This window comes from Carassius carassius, chromosome 39 (genome assembly GCF_963082965.1).
Source record: "Carassius carassius chromosome 39, fCarCar2.1, whole genome shotgun sequence".
Lineage (NCBI taxonomy): Eukaryota > Metazoa > Chordata > Actinopteri > Cypriniformes > Cyprinidae > Carassius > Carassius carassius.
Genome location: NC_081793.1, coordinates 13,456,901 through 13,472,689, shown reverse-complemented (window position 1 = coordinate 13,472,689; position 15,789 = coordinate 13,456,901). Strand labels below are relative to the sequence as shown.

Genomic DNA, 15,789 nt, shown 5'->3' with positions numbered 1-15,789 from the left:
ATTTAGAAATAATCTAATTTACTGAATGGTTTGCTCAAAAAGAATTTGAAAGTGAATGCACTCCCTGTGATCTAACAGCTCTTTTGTCTATTTTTTTTTCTATAACAGTTTGGGATAGGTCTGAACTAGTTTATACTTCCTGAAATCAATGCTGCAAGAAAACTTGCAATATATTTGTACATGTACATTATGTTGCGCACATGAAAAAAGTATTTGAACGCTTCATGCACACCTAAAAATGTATGAATGCAAATGCATTAAATAAAATATCAAACCACACAGTATTTATTTTATTTGGGGTATTACTTTAATTTTCATCTGTCTTTAAAAATAAATGAATCGCTAATTTTTAATCTTAATATTTTTAATTGAAACTATACTTTTGTTGGTTTTCGATTTTTTGTTCTTTTCTTCAAAAGAACAGCATTTATTTGAAATGCAAATATCTTATAACATTATATTACTGTCACTGTCACTTTCAGTCATAATAATGCATCCTTGCTGAATAAATGTATTAATTACTTTTAAAAAATAAATCTTACTGACCCCAAATCTCTGAAAGATAGAGTATATGATGCCATTCTGTCAATGCTGTCAAGAAGTGGGCAAAGCTATATAAAGTCTGCTGTGATTTCATAATACAATACCTATTCGAAGAAACAGTCAATTGCTGTGTTTACTGATGGTGAAATGCTGTTACCAAATTGAGAGATGCTTGGATAAGGTAAAGTGTGTGGAACCAAATCACCCAAGCTTATGATAAATCCACAAGTGGGATCTTACTATTGCACACAACAGCCTTATCTCAGGTCAGAACAGATGAGTTTACCTCACATGGTAACATCCCCAGATGTTTTAGCAGCCAAAAGTGCCACTGACATGTATAAACTGTTAACATCATGCATGGGAAAGCAACCTCTCTTTTTTTTTTTTTTGCTGAACAAGAACACTAAAATGGCCAAGCTCAATATAGTAAATGGCCATATTTATTCAAATCTATGATGTATTAAATGAGATTCAGTGAGCATTGTAGTCACCAGATGGCTGAATGCTAGCCCTTCACTTTCACAAAAAATCTGCACGCAGCATGCTGTCTCTGTGTGTCAACTATTGAATAATCGTTTTAATTGTCAGAGTCAGATACACTGAATGTAAATGCAAGCAACTTCACCTAGGTCCACTGGGAAGGACACTGTACCTGTTCTTTTCACCAGAAACTTAGCACCTGTCCTAATGGCTCAGCAAAGTGTTTCTGTATTCCCTGGGCTACACTTTCACCTTCACGACCACTTTAATAGCATCCATGGGCTAAAAACTCAGTGCTGCTGGTAATCCAGTCAAATAGAAGTGAGAATGAATTCATGTGGAATACGCATTCCAAGTCCACTGATTTTTTTTTTTTTTGGTCCAATGTTATTTTTAAAAGTATGCTTTTGATTTGTGGACACTAAAACAAATGAAAGAACTATCAGTTTCAGGGAAGTCAGACGTTTCAATTGACTTTTGCATGTGCACCTTGCACATTCCTGCAGCTGTAACCACAAAAATTTGATCCAACTTTCATAAACATGAAGACAGTTTCTGTTCTACATTAAGTTACATAGTTTATGGTGAGGAATTCAACGGCTAAAAATAACTGGGGGAAAAAAAACCAGGATTGCTGACATACCATACAAATAAATATGAAACATAAAACAATTCATGAAACAGCAAAAAATTTAAAAATATCAAACCATTGATTTGTCAACTTACTTAATTATCATTATTATCATTTATATATAAAAAAAACATTTGACAGCTTGCCCCAGTCACACCTTTATGGGCAATATTCCTGTTTTTCATACCATGACAGATGACAAAATACTGTTTAAAATATAAAACATGTAAAAATATAAAACATACATTGTTCGTATTGGTTGACATTAAGTTCTTCTGTAGTCTATTCTTCTAAAACGTGGAGAAAAGCCCTTAACTGAGGAGAATCCATGTCCATTAAAGTGACTAAAGCAGTGACGCTCCATACACTTAATACAACTGCAGATTATCATGCAGCCAGATTACAGATTCATGCAATTGCTTTGCAAAACCGTTAAACACAAGCACATATTTAATGGACTGTGTCCAAAAACCTCATGAGCTCCCTACCTAGACTACTTTTTGACCATCACAGGCACATTTCGGGGTCAGCACACGTACGTGATGTTATGTCTAGGTAGGTAGGCAGCTCACTAGTTTTTAAAACACAGTCAGAATTTCAGAAATTAATGTGGCATTTATTTTTATATACATAACGCCACATGCTCAATATGCTGTTCCCTATGAAAACAAAGAATTTAGCTGCACGTGAGTTGACACACATCCTACTCTCAAACAATAAGTTGCTTCCTCTGTTGCTATGGGTACAACTTTAAAACTTCAAACGTCAAGAGACTCATTGAAATAAAGCCATACCTTCTGATGGACTTTCAGATCTTAGCAGCTGGGTTTGTTCATTAAACGGCGTTTAGTGTGATGCACCTTCTTCGCAGAGGAAATATAATGTCAGTGTATAACTAAACAGTACGGAAGCAATGTGTTTTTACATAGTCAAATCCTAAATCCAAAACGCTGCAGATTAAAATCATGGTGCTCATCCCGTGGTTTCCCACATTGAAGCCCATCACAGGGTGGCGAGTTTCAGAGTCTGTAGCTCAGTTTCAAGTTGAAAATACGCCCACACGCGCTGAAAGAGACAGAGTGGGCGGAGACTTCAAAGACGTGCAGATGTCACTAACCAATCAGCGCCAGTAATGGGCGTTTCGCAGAAGACTACTGATGTCTTCTAGTTTAACCGCAAAAGGATGCAGCTGCCGCTGTTGTGCGTCATTTATGGCAAGAAACACCAAGTATAGGCTCCATTAGAACAAACATATATTGTCTTGAGATAAAATTACGATACATCCCTATATTTTAGAACATATTTTACTCATTATGTGCTCGTAATACAATCTGGGTCTTCATTTGAACCTCTAATATAATTCAACCACAATATCATCTTATCTATAACAAAGTCTACTGTTTATGAATTTTTAATAGAGCTATTCAGTCATGATGTCAGTTTGTGGGTCATTAATAATTTCCTTGATCATTTCCAATGGGTTTTTAAAATAGCGGTTTGGTTTACATTGTTAACATTACTTAATGAAGCTTTGTTCTACACCATACATTATAAATAATTATAAATCAAACATGAATTCTAAAGCCACTGTTTAAAAAACAGTATATATATATATATATATATATATATATATATATATATATATATATATATATATATCAGAATTTATCATACATATGTACTGTATCAGAATTTTGGATACATATAAGCATTGAGCTGTGCAAGACATCAGCCATAAAGAAAGAATTATGTTATTATATATATGACTTTCACACTCTTTCTCTGGTCACATTTTCCCATTTGCCTTACTGTGTGGAAATATTAATGTAGAAATCATAGCACTTGCAGTCGCGCATGAGGGAAAGTGAAGTAACTCAAACTGAGAGCTCCTCATGTTAGTGTTATTGTGCCACCATAGACTAAATGATACTGTAATGAGATATACAATGTGATCTCTCATCTGTGGATCAAACTAAACTGTTTAATTCAAAGTTACAATGATTGCTTTTCAGAACAGAGACCAAGCTCGGTGTATTCTCTATTGAATTTGGATACAGTAGCAGCCATAATAGGATTGTGCCATATAGGATAATGAGGATAGTGGTGGAAATCTAAAAAGAAAATGACAGCTATCCAGCAGGAACTCACACACATTCAGAAGATTCAGAGTAAAGTCTGATAGTGTTATAGGAAAGACGAGTAGTTTGAGAATATCAGACCGAGCCAATCTTTAGTCAAGTCATGTCAAGTCACCTTTATTTATATAGCGCTTTAAACAAAATACAATACGTCAAAGCAACTGAACATCATTCATTAGGAAAACAGTGTGTCAATAATGCAAAATTACAGTTAAAGGCAGTTCATCAGAATTCAGTGATGTCATCTCTGTTCAGTTTAAATAGTGTCTGTGCATTCATTTGCAATCAAGTCAATGATATCGCTGTAGATGAAGTGACCCCAACTAAGCAAGCCAGAGGTGACAGCGGCAAGGAACCGAAACTCCATCGGTGACAGAATGGAGAAAAAAACCTTGGGAGAAACCAGGCTCAGTTCTCCTCCAATTCCAGGCTGCAGCAAAGTCAGATTGTACAGAAGAATCATCTGTTTCCTGTGGTCTTGTCCTAATGGTCGTCTGAGACAAGGTCTTTACAAGGGATCTGTATCTGGGGCTCTAGCTGTCCTGGCCTCCGCTGTCTTTCAGGGCTGTAGAGGTCCTTTCTAGGTGCTGATCCACCATCTGGTCTGGATGCGTACTTGATCCGGGTGACTGCAGTGACCCTCTGATCTGGATACAGACTGGATCTGGTGGCTACGGTGACCTCGGAATAAGAGAGAAACAGACTAATATTAGTGTATAAACCATTCTTCTAATGATGTAGCAAGTACATCGGGTGTTATGGGAAGTGTTCCCGGTTCCGGTTTACCTAATTAATGCAGCTTAAAAAACCTTTAACAGATTTGGATGATAAAAGCATATTAGTATGTTATGTGTATGCCAGGTTAAAGAGATGGGTCTTTAATCTAGATTTAAACTGCAAGAGTATCTGCCTCCCGAACAATGTTAGGTAGGTTATTCCAGAGTTTAGGCGCCAAATAGGAAAAGCATCTGCCGCCCACAGTTGACTTTGATATTCTAGGAATTATCAAATTACCTGAGTTTTGAGAACGTAGCGGACGTGGAGGATTATAATCTAACAAGAGCTCATTCAAATACTGAGGTGCTAAACCATTCAGGGCTTTATAAGTAATAAGCAATATTTTAAAATCTATACGATGTTTGATAAGGAGCCAGTGCAGTGTTGACAGGACCGGGCTAATATGGTCATACTTCCTAGTTCTAGTAAGAACTCTTGCTGCTGCATTTTGGACTAGCTGTAGTTTGTTTACTAAGCGTGCAGAACAACCACCCAATGAAGCATTACAATAATCTAACCTTGAGGTCATAAATGCATGGATTAACATTTCTGCATTCAATACTGAGAGCATAGGCCGTATTTTAGATATATTTTTGTAGATGGAAATGTGGCTTTCTAAGGAAAGATTGCTATCAAATAGCACACCTAGGTACCTAACTGATGACGAAGAATTGACAGAGTAACCATCAAGTCATAGACAGTGTTCTATGTTAATACATGCAGAGTTTTTAGGTCCTATAATTAACACCTCTGTTTTTTTCAGAATTTAGCAGTAAGAAATTACTTGTCATCCAGTTTTTTATATCGACTATGCATTTCATTAGTTTTTCAAATTGGTGTGTTTCAACGGGCCGCAAAGAAATATAGAGCTGAGTATCATCAGCATAACAGTGAAAGCTAACACCATGTTTCCTGATGATATCTCCCAAGGGTAACATATAAAGCATGAACAGTAGCCGCCCTAGTACTGAGCCTTGAGGTACTCCAAGTGTTCAAGTCTATGCAAAAGAATGTTGTGGTCAATAGTGTCAAATGCAGCACTAAGATCCAATAGAAATAATAGAGAGATACATACAACCACGATCAGATGATAAGAGCAGGTCATTTGTTTAGATGATTTAACAAGTTTATACAATTCTTCCTCTCCTATAGTAGTGAATGAGTGGAACTGTTCCTCAGGGGGTCTATAGTGCACTGTCTGATGCGATACTGTAGCTGACGGCTGAATGGTTACAATTTTATCTCTAATAGTTTGATTTTAGAAGTAAAGTAGTTCATATAGTCATTACTGCTGTGATGTTGGGAAATGTCAACACTTGTTGAGGCTTTATTTTTCGTTAATTTAGGCACTGTATTGAATAAATACCTGGGGTTATGTTTGTTTTCTTCTGAAAGAAAAGAAAAGTAATCGGATCTAGCAGTTTTTAATGTTTTTCTGTAGGATAGGTTACTTTCCCGCCAAGCAATATGAAATAACTCTAGTTTTGTTTTCCTCCAGCTGCGCTCCATTTTTCGGGCTGCTCTCTTTAAAGTGCGAGTATGCTCATTGTATTTAAAATGCTAGAAAAGAGAGAGTCCATAGTTTTTGTTTCATCATCAAGTTGTTCTGGGGTTTTGGATATGCTAAGTAATTTAGATACATCAGGAAGATAACTTAAAATGCAGTCTTTTGTGGTAGAAGTGATGGTTCTACCATACTTGAAACAAGAAGTAGAATTTACAATTTTGGCTATATGAAGTTTGCGCAAAACTAAATAATGATCTGAGATATCATCACTTGGCTGCATAATTTCAACACCATCAACATCAAACTTTATTTGGCAAGAAAACGTTAACATATGTTTCTTGGACATAACATCTGGATAGATATTATTTTTTTTTTCAGGCAGTGGTGCATGTCTTTAATTCTGACAGATATACTGTTCCTCCTGGTACAGAAAACATCTATGAGACATTTGATGAGAGGAAACAAAAGTAAACAGAGGACCCTAGGATTGTCCCTAAAGAACCAGACAATTGTGATCCCTATGTTGATTGGATCTGCATGTGGATGCATCCTCTTCCCCTTCCTGAAAATGAACAGCATTCAGGATGGACAAACTTCCGACCAGGATTTTCCAGTGCTTAGCTTGGACCCGAACAGCACATTTTAGGCTTATATTTTTTTATATCTGTTTATTCAGTATCTTACACATCCTTTCCTTACTGATTTCTCAAAAATAATTGGAACTCTGGAACAATGACAAAACGCTTGTTTAGTGTATTTGCATACATATGGCAAATACACACTTCTAAAGTCCAATGGAAGACCTCTGTTCTGTTATTGAGTGCTGCAGTTGCTCCTTTCCATTCAATCTCAAACTTTTGTCATGAGGTGTGGAGAGCTTTGATTCCACACATTGATTTGACTGCTTAAGCAACAAACTCAGCCCACAACAAAAAGCAGAACAAATCAGATATGCTGCTCCACATAAGGGCACATTTGCTACACAAAGGAAGCAGAGAAAAGGCAAAAATATCTAAGGATCGCCCTTGCAATGATTCAACCCCCTGCATGGGGGAGCTATCAGAGATGTAGTGTTCTGTGTTGATGGAGGAATGCAGGTAGAAAGAGGAGAGTGCATACATGTCATCAACTCTATCAACATATGGAAGACATTATGTGCTGACCTGAGATTTAACCCTGTCTAAACCGTGTGTGCTTTCTTTCTTTATGGTTCACACTGATACGTGGTGTTATCTCCTATATATAATAAAATTCATTGTTAGATAAAAAGTCATAATTAACTTTTTAGATCTGAAACACTGTTCTGTGAAATTTATGTAACAGTATTAGCAGCAAGAACAGTTTTATCTTTATATTTCTAATGAACGACGATGTAAGCAAAACGGACATTACAAATGAAACATACCCGAGTCATTTATAGCCTTCTTTAGTACTGGTGCACAGATACCCCCACCCCTCCCTGACAAATGATAGAAGACATCTGCAGGTTTTGTTTAATGGAATGTATGTAAATATCCACCTCAAGGGCTCTTTTTGTGAGAAACTGCTGCAAACAATTCAATGCTTGAGTGTTGAAAATGTTTGAATGAATTGAACTGAACAATTAGATCAAATGAGAGATTTACAATCTGTCATTGCTAGTCCTGAGACAAAACTCTTGATTTGGGAAAACTCTTAGATCACTGGAAGTTTCCAGACTATGGGATGGGACGTTTTTTTTTTTTTCAGAATCATCCCTCTGGCAATTCAAAGGTGCTCAAAGATAAAGTTGGTGTAAGCTGAGTAGAGGAAGTGTTCATCAAGATTTAATGCTTGGATATTGACCCTATGAACTAGGAAGTCGAGGTGAGGGGAATCCCAAGAGTTAACCACAGCTGATGGCAGATTCCTTTTAAACACTGTATTGTATATTATAAAGATGCATGGACAGGGCTTTTGCATTGCAAATTCACAGACTGTCTATTGTGAATTGTGTGCAATGTATATAACTGAACAGTCACTACAAAAGCCTTAGGTACATGAGGCATGGTCTCTTGTGACCCATTACACTTATTGACTGGATCTCAAAGACCCATATTTCCTTACATAAAATGTTCTTTATAATGTAATATATTGTAATATTAGTTTAGTATAAAGTGGTATTGTTAAATCATCATCAGATATGTCAATAAAGCAGGAAACAGAAGAACAAAAATGTATAAATGTATTATGTATATTTCGATATTTAATGCTAATAGACACCTTGATTTTGTTTGGAACATACAAAAATAAAATAGATCTTTTGATATTCAAAGCTCGTTCCTGCTCGGGAATTCTTTAGAGCAATATCTGCTTTATGCTCTTGCTCCTCATCTTCATCATCAGATCAGTCATGACAGCATGAGCCTGTGAGCAAGATCCCAGCTTTTCTATTTCCTCAGATATTATGGTTCCTTTGGGTGGACCGTGTAATCCTGGATACACTATGTGGTGTCTGGTTATAATTATCCCTTCAATGACTGAGATTTAAGAAAAAATAGATAACAGAAATAAATAGGCCTATAAATCCTATTGTTTGGCTTTTTAAAAGATTATTTAATTTTTTCAATTGGCTAGAAATTAATGTGAAACATATATATATAAATAAATATATGATATATATATATATATATATATATATATATATATATATATATATATATATATATATATATATATATAAAGATCTAAGTATGTTTAATATAGTATTATTGTGATATACAGACATGCTGCTGTGATGCATAAATCCCTTAGCAGATCTAGACAGGTGGAGCTGGGGGAGGTGGCGGGTTTCAGAGGAACTCTGATAGCATGCTGCAGGACCTGCTTTCAGCGAACACTGAGCCAGACTATTTAAATATTGATCAAGCAATCTCATTGGCTGCCAATAAGCTTGTGCCATGTAGTAAATTATGTGATTGCTAGCAGGTTGTTTGTAAAGAACCTGTCAGCCTGTGCCATGTAGAGTTCCATGACTGAACTAAATATATATGGATTTCTCGGCGACGTCATCACTGCTTGCGCACGCAACCAAGAGGCAAAAGACCCGCGCTCTTCGTACCGGAGTAAATGGTTTAGGTGGTGGTGTTGTCGCTAGTCAAAATGCCAAGGAGTTGTTGCGTTGTCAATTGTACCAACCGAGCCAGTGCTGGGTGTCAGATGTTCAACGTGCCTAGGGGGAAGCATGGTTTTGCCAATATATATATATATATATATTAATATGAAACACAAACAAACAGATCCAACTCTGAAATTGCAATTTATTATTGAGTCAACAAGAAATTACAAACAATGCGAAATCTACGTTAATTACAATGTTCTTTTACTGAACTCGGCATAACAGATAGCGGTTTTCTGCCTCCTGGATGCGCGCGCATCCGGTATTGTTTGTATACAAGAAACCCGTGTATATGGCAGAAATAGTGAGATGCTAGTATGTTTCTCTAAAATCAGCATATTCTTTTACTTTGTTTGGAACTGTTTTCACTGACAAAGCAAAAACATACAAATTAATAGCCAATATTGTAAAATGTAAGTTGCTAAATATTAACAAATGTTGTTTAATTACACTCATGATGTCTTAATATCAATTTTGCAGCTTCATGCCTACAGCTGATTCACTGATACTTTCAAACTGTTTTCTAAATGTGACATCCTAATTTGGATTATAATTAGTTTCAAGAGCAGACCACTGTATGAACCTTGTTGTCACACACTCTAGTACTTCCTCTCTACAGCTTCTTAACCCTGCCTGTGGCTCACTACTGTACATGCCATGACTACTTCAAAGGTTTCTGTCCCCTTCATAGACCCAGAGCAGGAAGTGCAGCTGGCAGCTGTTCACAGGAGCACTGGAAGGTTTGCTTCTGCTCTCTTGTGTTCCCCTTTGGCCTTCTAGTTTATGGGGGCCAGACGGGAGTACTAGTTCTCCACTTTACGACATGTCAAAACTCCCTCCGAGAACCTAACTGTGAGATCTGCTTGTTTCCAACAAAGTAGCTATATGGCTTTGTATAATATAAAAAGAAACCACAAATTGGTTCCTGTTAGTAACATGTGAGTCACTCAGTCATTCCATTACTCATTTGCAACTAAGAGCAAAAGCAGGAGGATCTCCTGTAAATCTCTGACCATTAACAGACATGAACAGCCAGAAACAAGAGCTCTTTCTTTTTCCTCCGGGTTGAGAGAGACAGGGCTGCTGCTGATGTTTTTATCTAAACAGCAGTGCCAGACAGTAAATCCACTGCTTGTCTTTAACTATACATTGACATATAGCTCAGGGAAGATCCCTGGTGACTTACAGTATTTATTGCTGAGGTCGTTCGTCATCATTTTAGATGGAGCATGAGGATAAGAGTATGTGTATGTGGTCACAAAATGCAGTCTAACCTGAATTGAAGCGATGCATCCCACTTTAGCTAACAAATCATCATCTGCATATATGTCTATTATACTATTATAGAATAAAATAGTAAGAATTACAGTAAGAGCAATTCAGTGCATATGTGGACACTCTTTGTTCTTGCCAGCCCAGAGGGCTTAATTTAACCATTGAAAAATTCACTTGTGCCTCAAAAGTTTGCAATTAAACTTTCTCATTGAAAAGGTGCATTTTTTCCCCTTCCTTTTCAGCTTCTAATACGTGCAGGAAATCCAAAAGCCTCCTCCCTTTTGTGTAGCTAAGAGCAAATGGCTTTTCATTGAACATTGAACTTTTTGAATGCAAAGATCAAGTGTAACTGTGAGAAGGAAAACTCCACCGTTTAAAAGAGTTGTTTAAAGTTTTTATGGAAACGGTGATACTTTTCCCAGGATACTTTTATGAATGGAAACTTAAAAAAAAAAAACATTTATTGTTATGGTTATTTATTCAAATATTTTGTAAGATCATAAATATTTTTATTGTTATGTTTGATCAGTTTAATTCTTCCTCACTGAATAAAAGTATTCTGAATATTTTATTCTAAAAAAAAAAAAACTGAAAGGTAGTGTGTATGTACTGTAGTATATAAATGTATACATTTTTGCATATTATATATTTTCTGCACACTTCTTGTTTTGATCGAGATGCATGTTCATGTTCTTCACATATCAGCAAGATGCATGCTTCTCATAGATAAGCTTACAGATATCCTCCACCAAGCTCCAAAGCACAATGGCTGTCTGTGGCACTGTTTAAATGGTTGAGACTTTTTTTGTCCTGGAAAGGAGGATTAACTGTCATGGAATGATAGATGTTTAAAGGCCCTCATGGGGGCATTCACAGGATGGGGAGACATGACATGGCCTAAGAGGTGAGCACATAGATAGTCATGTTGAAAGATGTGCACATGATTTATGGCCTCTGTTTGGCAAGATTTCAAAGAACCACTCACATATTTTGTTTCATTTGCAGCACAATCAAGATTAAATGAGTTATTGATGTTTCGCAGTACTTTCCTCTCTCCTTTCACCATTATTACAGCCCTCATAAGAACTCAAAGGCTTCCTAAATACGCTAATCTAATGTAAACTGCAGTTAATCCATTAGTGTGCCATCAAGTCACAATATAACACGTCTGAGTATTTGGCATGCTGAGACTAGACAGTGTGGATGTCATGTGTGATCTACCAGTGAGTGCTCAAACAAACAATACATAGGATTAAAGAAGAGGAAAATAATTAATATGTGATCCTGCTTGCTGTATTTAGTGTCTTTTGAAAAGATGACAGAAATTTCCGTCTTGTGCGAACCATGGGCTTCTTTATTTAGCTAAATTGGCACTTATTCAAAATGAATTTTGTTCACCTAGCATGCAAAATACTTCAATACATGCTTTTGATTTGCATATTGTATTCATTGCAATTGTTTGGAAAGCAGAGCTTTTAATAAATGGATGGGTATATATATATATATATATATATATATATATATATATATATATATATATATATATATATATATATATATATATATATACATGTCATACAAATGCAATTTTTCCTGAAGCCTAGCCTTAAAAGTATGTTTTTTGTTTTCATACGATGTATTTGCTTATGGTGCGCTGTTGCCACCTAGTGGACAGCAAGATCAACAACTGTTTTAAACAATAAGTAGGCAGGGGTTTTAATTTAAGAACCTACATTTGTTACAAAACAAACAATTGCAAAACAATTCAAAATTTTAGGTTGGTAAGATTGTTCAATAAACATTCCTGAAAATAGTTGTGCTACGTTGTTGTTTTTTTCTTGCAGATAATTATTTATGGTGAATAGAAAGTAAAGAATAAAGCATTTATAAAAAAAATAATTATTATTTAAAATGTTGTACATGTCTTTACTGGCACTTTTGATCAATTTATTGCATCTTTGACAAATATAAGTATTAATGCCTTTTTATCTACTGACTTAATGACAAAAAAACAGTCGCTACATTGTATATAAATAATAATAAGAAATTATACACTCTTGAAATATTAGTTACAATCAATATTTTTCGAGATTACACTTTCATTTGAGGTTTTCAGGACACAAGGTTATCCAGGGGACAGTGTTTTCAGATCCTGCAGAGCTGTTTTTTAAATTTAAAAAGAGTTTTTTGTTTTTCTGTCAACCTCATAATTTCCCACTAATGATTTTTTCATAAACATCCCTTGTTGTTCTGCACTTCTTGGGGCTGTATTACAATATTATCTCTTTTGTCTCTCTCTTTTTTTTTTTTTACAGGTGAATATTTAAATCAAAAAGAAACCTTGTCGTATTAAAATTTTAATAAATCCATTTTCTCGTCATGACTTATTCAAACTTTCATAATAAAGCAAATAAAGTACAAACAGAGTACATAAAAAGTAATACAAACTTTTATTTTTGTTTTAAAGTGGCCAGACCCTTTTGTCAATTTGTGTTTCTTTGACAAAATACTTTACATTATCATATATAACTATAATAATGATATGTCACTTGATATGTTGTTTCCAAAACAGCAAAACATCAAAACAGACACAAAATTTAACAAAACATCAAAAATTTAAACACATAAAGGATTGGAAGCATGATCAACAAATAATAAATGATTATAAAAATAAAAAAAAACGTAACCTTTAGAAGAAAATAGAATATGCAATGAGGCTTTAACTCTACATCAGCTTAACAAAAAACACCCACACACAGAGAACAAAGAACAGACCTGACCACCATCATGCACTACCTGTCATACTGCACATTTCACTAAATGCAAAAGGATGTGGATTCAGTTCAGCTGAGTCATGGGTAGTTCATGCTGCCAGGGTTTGTTCCCAGCAGGAGGGCAGGGCAGGAGTGAGGCGGATGATTACGCTGCTCTTCAGCTTCCACCCACTTTCAGCCCCCAGCTTGAGCCACTGATATGAACAGCCATAAGGTTTTATCACACCCAATGCCTTGACCCCTCCCTATCACAGAAGTGCAGGCTCATAGCCATTAAAGATGAGAGTCAATGTCATTCAATATCATAAATAAGTATGCACTCCACAGTTTTACATTGCTGTTGTTTTCTTTTTGCGTTTGAGCCACATTTGGCACTTATGTGGTAAAATCCCAGAGACAGCAGATGTTGCTACATATTTATATTATTTTGAAAACTGTTTACTGTTTATTTAATTTGAGTAGTCTGTTTGTGATGAAAAAAAAACATGTATAGATATAAGATATAAATATTTGCTAGTTGTTATAGCACATATTGGGGTAAAAGGCCCCCTTGAATACACAGAATGTATGAATCACTTTTGATACAGTTCTTATTAATATTTTTTATGCGTTGTTATGTATATATTTAACATTGTATTTGTATAAAATACAAAAAAAAATTATAATAAAAACCCTCAATTAACCTATAGGTTTTAATGAAAACAAAGATGTCAAAATGTACATGTAATTTATGGAAATATAAAAAAAAATAAGCTCATTAATTACAATAAGCATGAAATATATATATTTTTTTACTTCCAAAAAAATATATAATATATATATCGTAGCCATTCACCACAAGCGCTACGATGAGATTTTATGACTAATTGCGCTATCGCTATCTGTTGCGAAATACATCACTGAACTAACTCAACACTCGGAATCCCTTCACGATAACATAGGCTCTTCTAATATGACGCAGGGAACACTTAACAGTGCGCAGTTTCAACTCACACGTGATTACCTCGAGCTTGCCGATGAGTTGAAGACAACGACCGTCGGGAACAACATTTCTGCTAACTGCTCCCTTCTATTTTTGCATTTTTTAAAAAAAGTCGAGATGTGATCGACATTGCATTGGCAAAACTTAGTTAATATTTATTCACCTGTGTTTAGATAGTAGGCTATTAATAGGCTATATTTTACTTGTGCCACGCCGTCTTATAATGCTCTCGAACACCGAAAAAGAGTTGATTGTACAGATATGGGACAAAATGATTCCAGTGGCAGAAGATATTGGATCTGAGGCTCTTCTAAGGTATGCTGTCCTAGATTGAACAAATATTGGCTAACAGACCAAACCGACGTTTCTATAAAATGTTGCTTTTCTATGAAATTATACTAAACTTGGTTGAGTTGAGCCTTGATAGTCCGCCGCTCGGTTTTCTGATTCTGAATATCAAAATTCTTCACAATGATTGATGGTCTTGTCGTTGGCTATTTGGCAGTTTCCCACGAGTAATGACGCAAGCAACAGAGAGGGAGGAAATACCTTGGGTCTCGTGCCGTCTGTGTTTCGCTAACCTTGTTTTTCTCCCTTGTTACAGGATGTTCACAACGTTCCCCAAAACAAAGACATACTTCTCTCATCTAGACATCAGCCCCCGTTCAGAGCATTTGCGCTGCCACGGGAAGAAAATCGTCCAGGCTTTAGCCGAAGGTGCGAGGAACATAAGCACACTTACTACAACTCTGGCACCGCTTAGCAGGTTCCATGCCTATCAACTGCGAATACATCCTACAAACTTCAAGGTGTTCATGTAATGTCTGTCTGTCCACTTAAATAATGCAGTACAAATATGATCCGATATTTTAGCTTTAGCGCACTAACGTAAACTTCTCATTTTTCCACCCCCAGCTTCTCAATCATTGCATTCTTGTGACATTAGCCTGCTTTATGGGTGAAAACTTCACTCCAGTTGCACACGCGGCGATAGACAAGTATCTTTCGGCATTCTCAGCGGTTTTAGCCGAGAAGTTCCGATGAAGACCCATCCGAAGGCACATGGGACGGTCCTGATCATTCTGTCTTTAATAAATAAATAATACATGTTTTACCAAAGTGTGTGTTTCTTTGTTATTTGTCCTCATGTAATGCCATGGAATAATCAATAAAATCAAATAAAAAAATCCCTCATTGTACTCTTCTGTGTTAGCGCCCTCTGTGGGATCATTGCACTTCCAATACTCTTCTTGTTTTCATATAACCTACAGTACATTAGCTTAGTCGTTTTAACGGTGATGCTGTATTGTCAGTATTTTGCCTTCCTAATACAAAGTCATCAAAGTCATTAGGTACTTGATGCAAAAGGAAAGAAATCAACCAATGACGACAGTGTTGCACTTGATCAAAGCCGCGATGTTTGATGTGGGTGTGTTGCTGTCCAGACGTTAAGTGCTGAAATCTTGGCTGAAGTCCAAAGGAAATGTGACGCTCTCCGTTGTGCTGAACGGATTTAAACAGCACACCTGTCGTTACCTGTGGA

General features: G+C 36.0%; 1 protein-coding gene and 1 pseudogene across 1 annotated transcript; one reads left to right on the top strand and one right to left on the bottom strand.

The window, feature by feature from the left end:
• LOC132121415 (inactive rhomboid protein 1-like) overlaps positions 1-2,649 on the bottom strand; it is a 34,951-nt pseudogene extending 32,302 nt beyond the window's left edge.
• Positions 2,650-14,222: 11,573 nt separating this feature from the next.
• On the top strand, positions 14,223-15,365 carry hbae4 (hemoglobin alpha embryonic-4). The gene is made up of 3 exons (XM_059530232.1): positions 14,223-14,561; positions 14,851-15,055; positions 15,162-15,365. Exons 1-3 carry the CDS (start codon positions 14,470-14,472, stop codon positions 15,288-15,290), a joined length of 426 nt encoding a protein of 141 aa, XP_059386215.1. The 5' UTR covers positions 14,223-14,469; the 3' UTR covers positions 15,291-15,365.
• Positions 15,366-15,789: the final 424 nt, after the last annotated feature.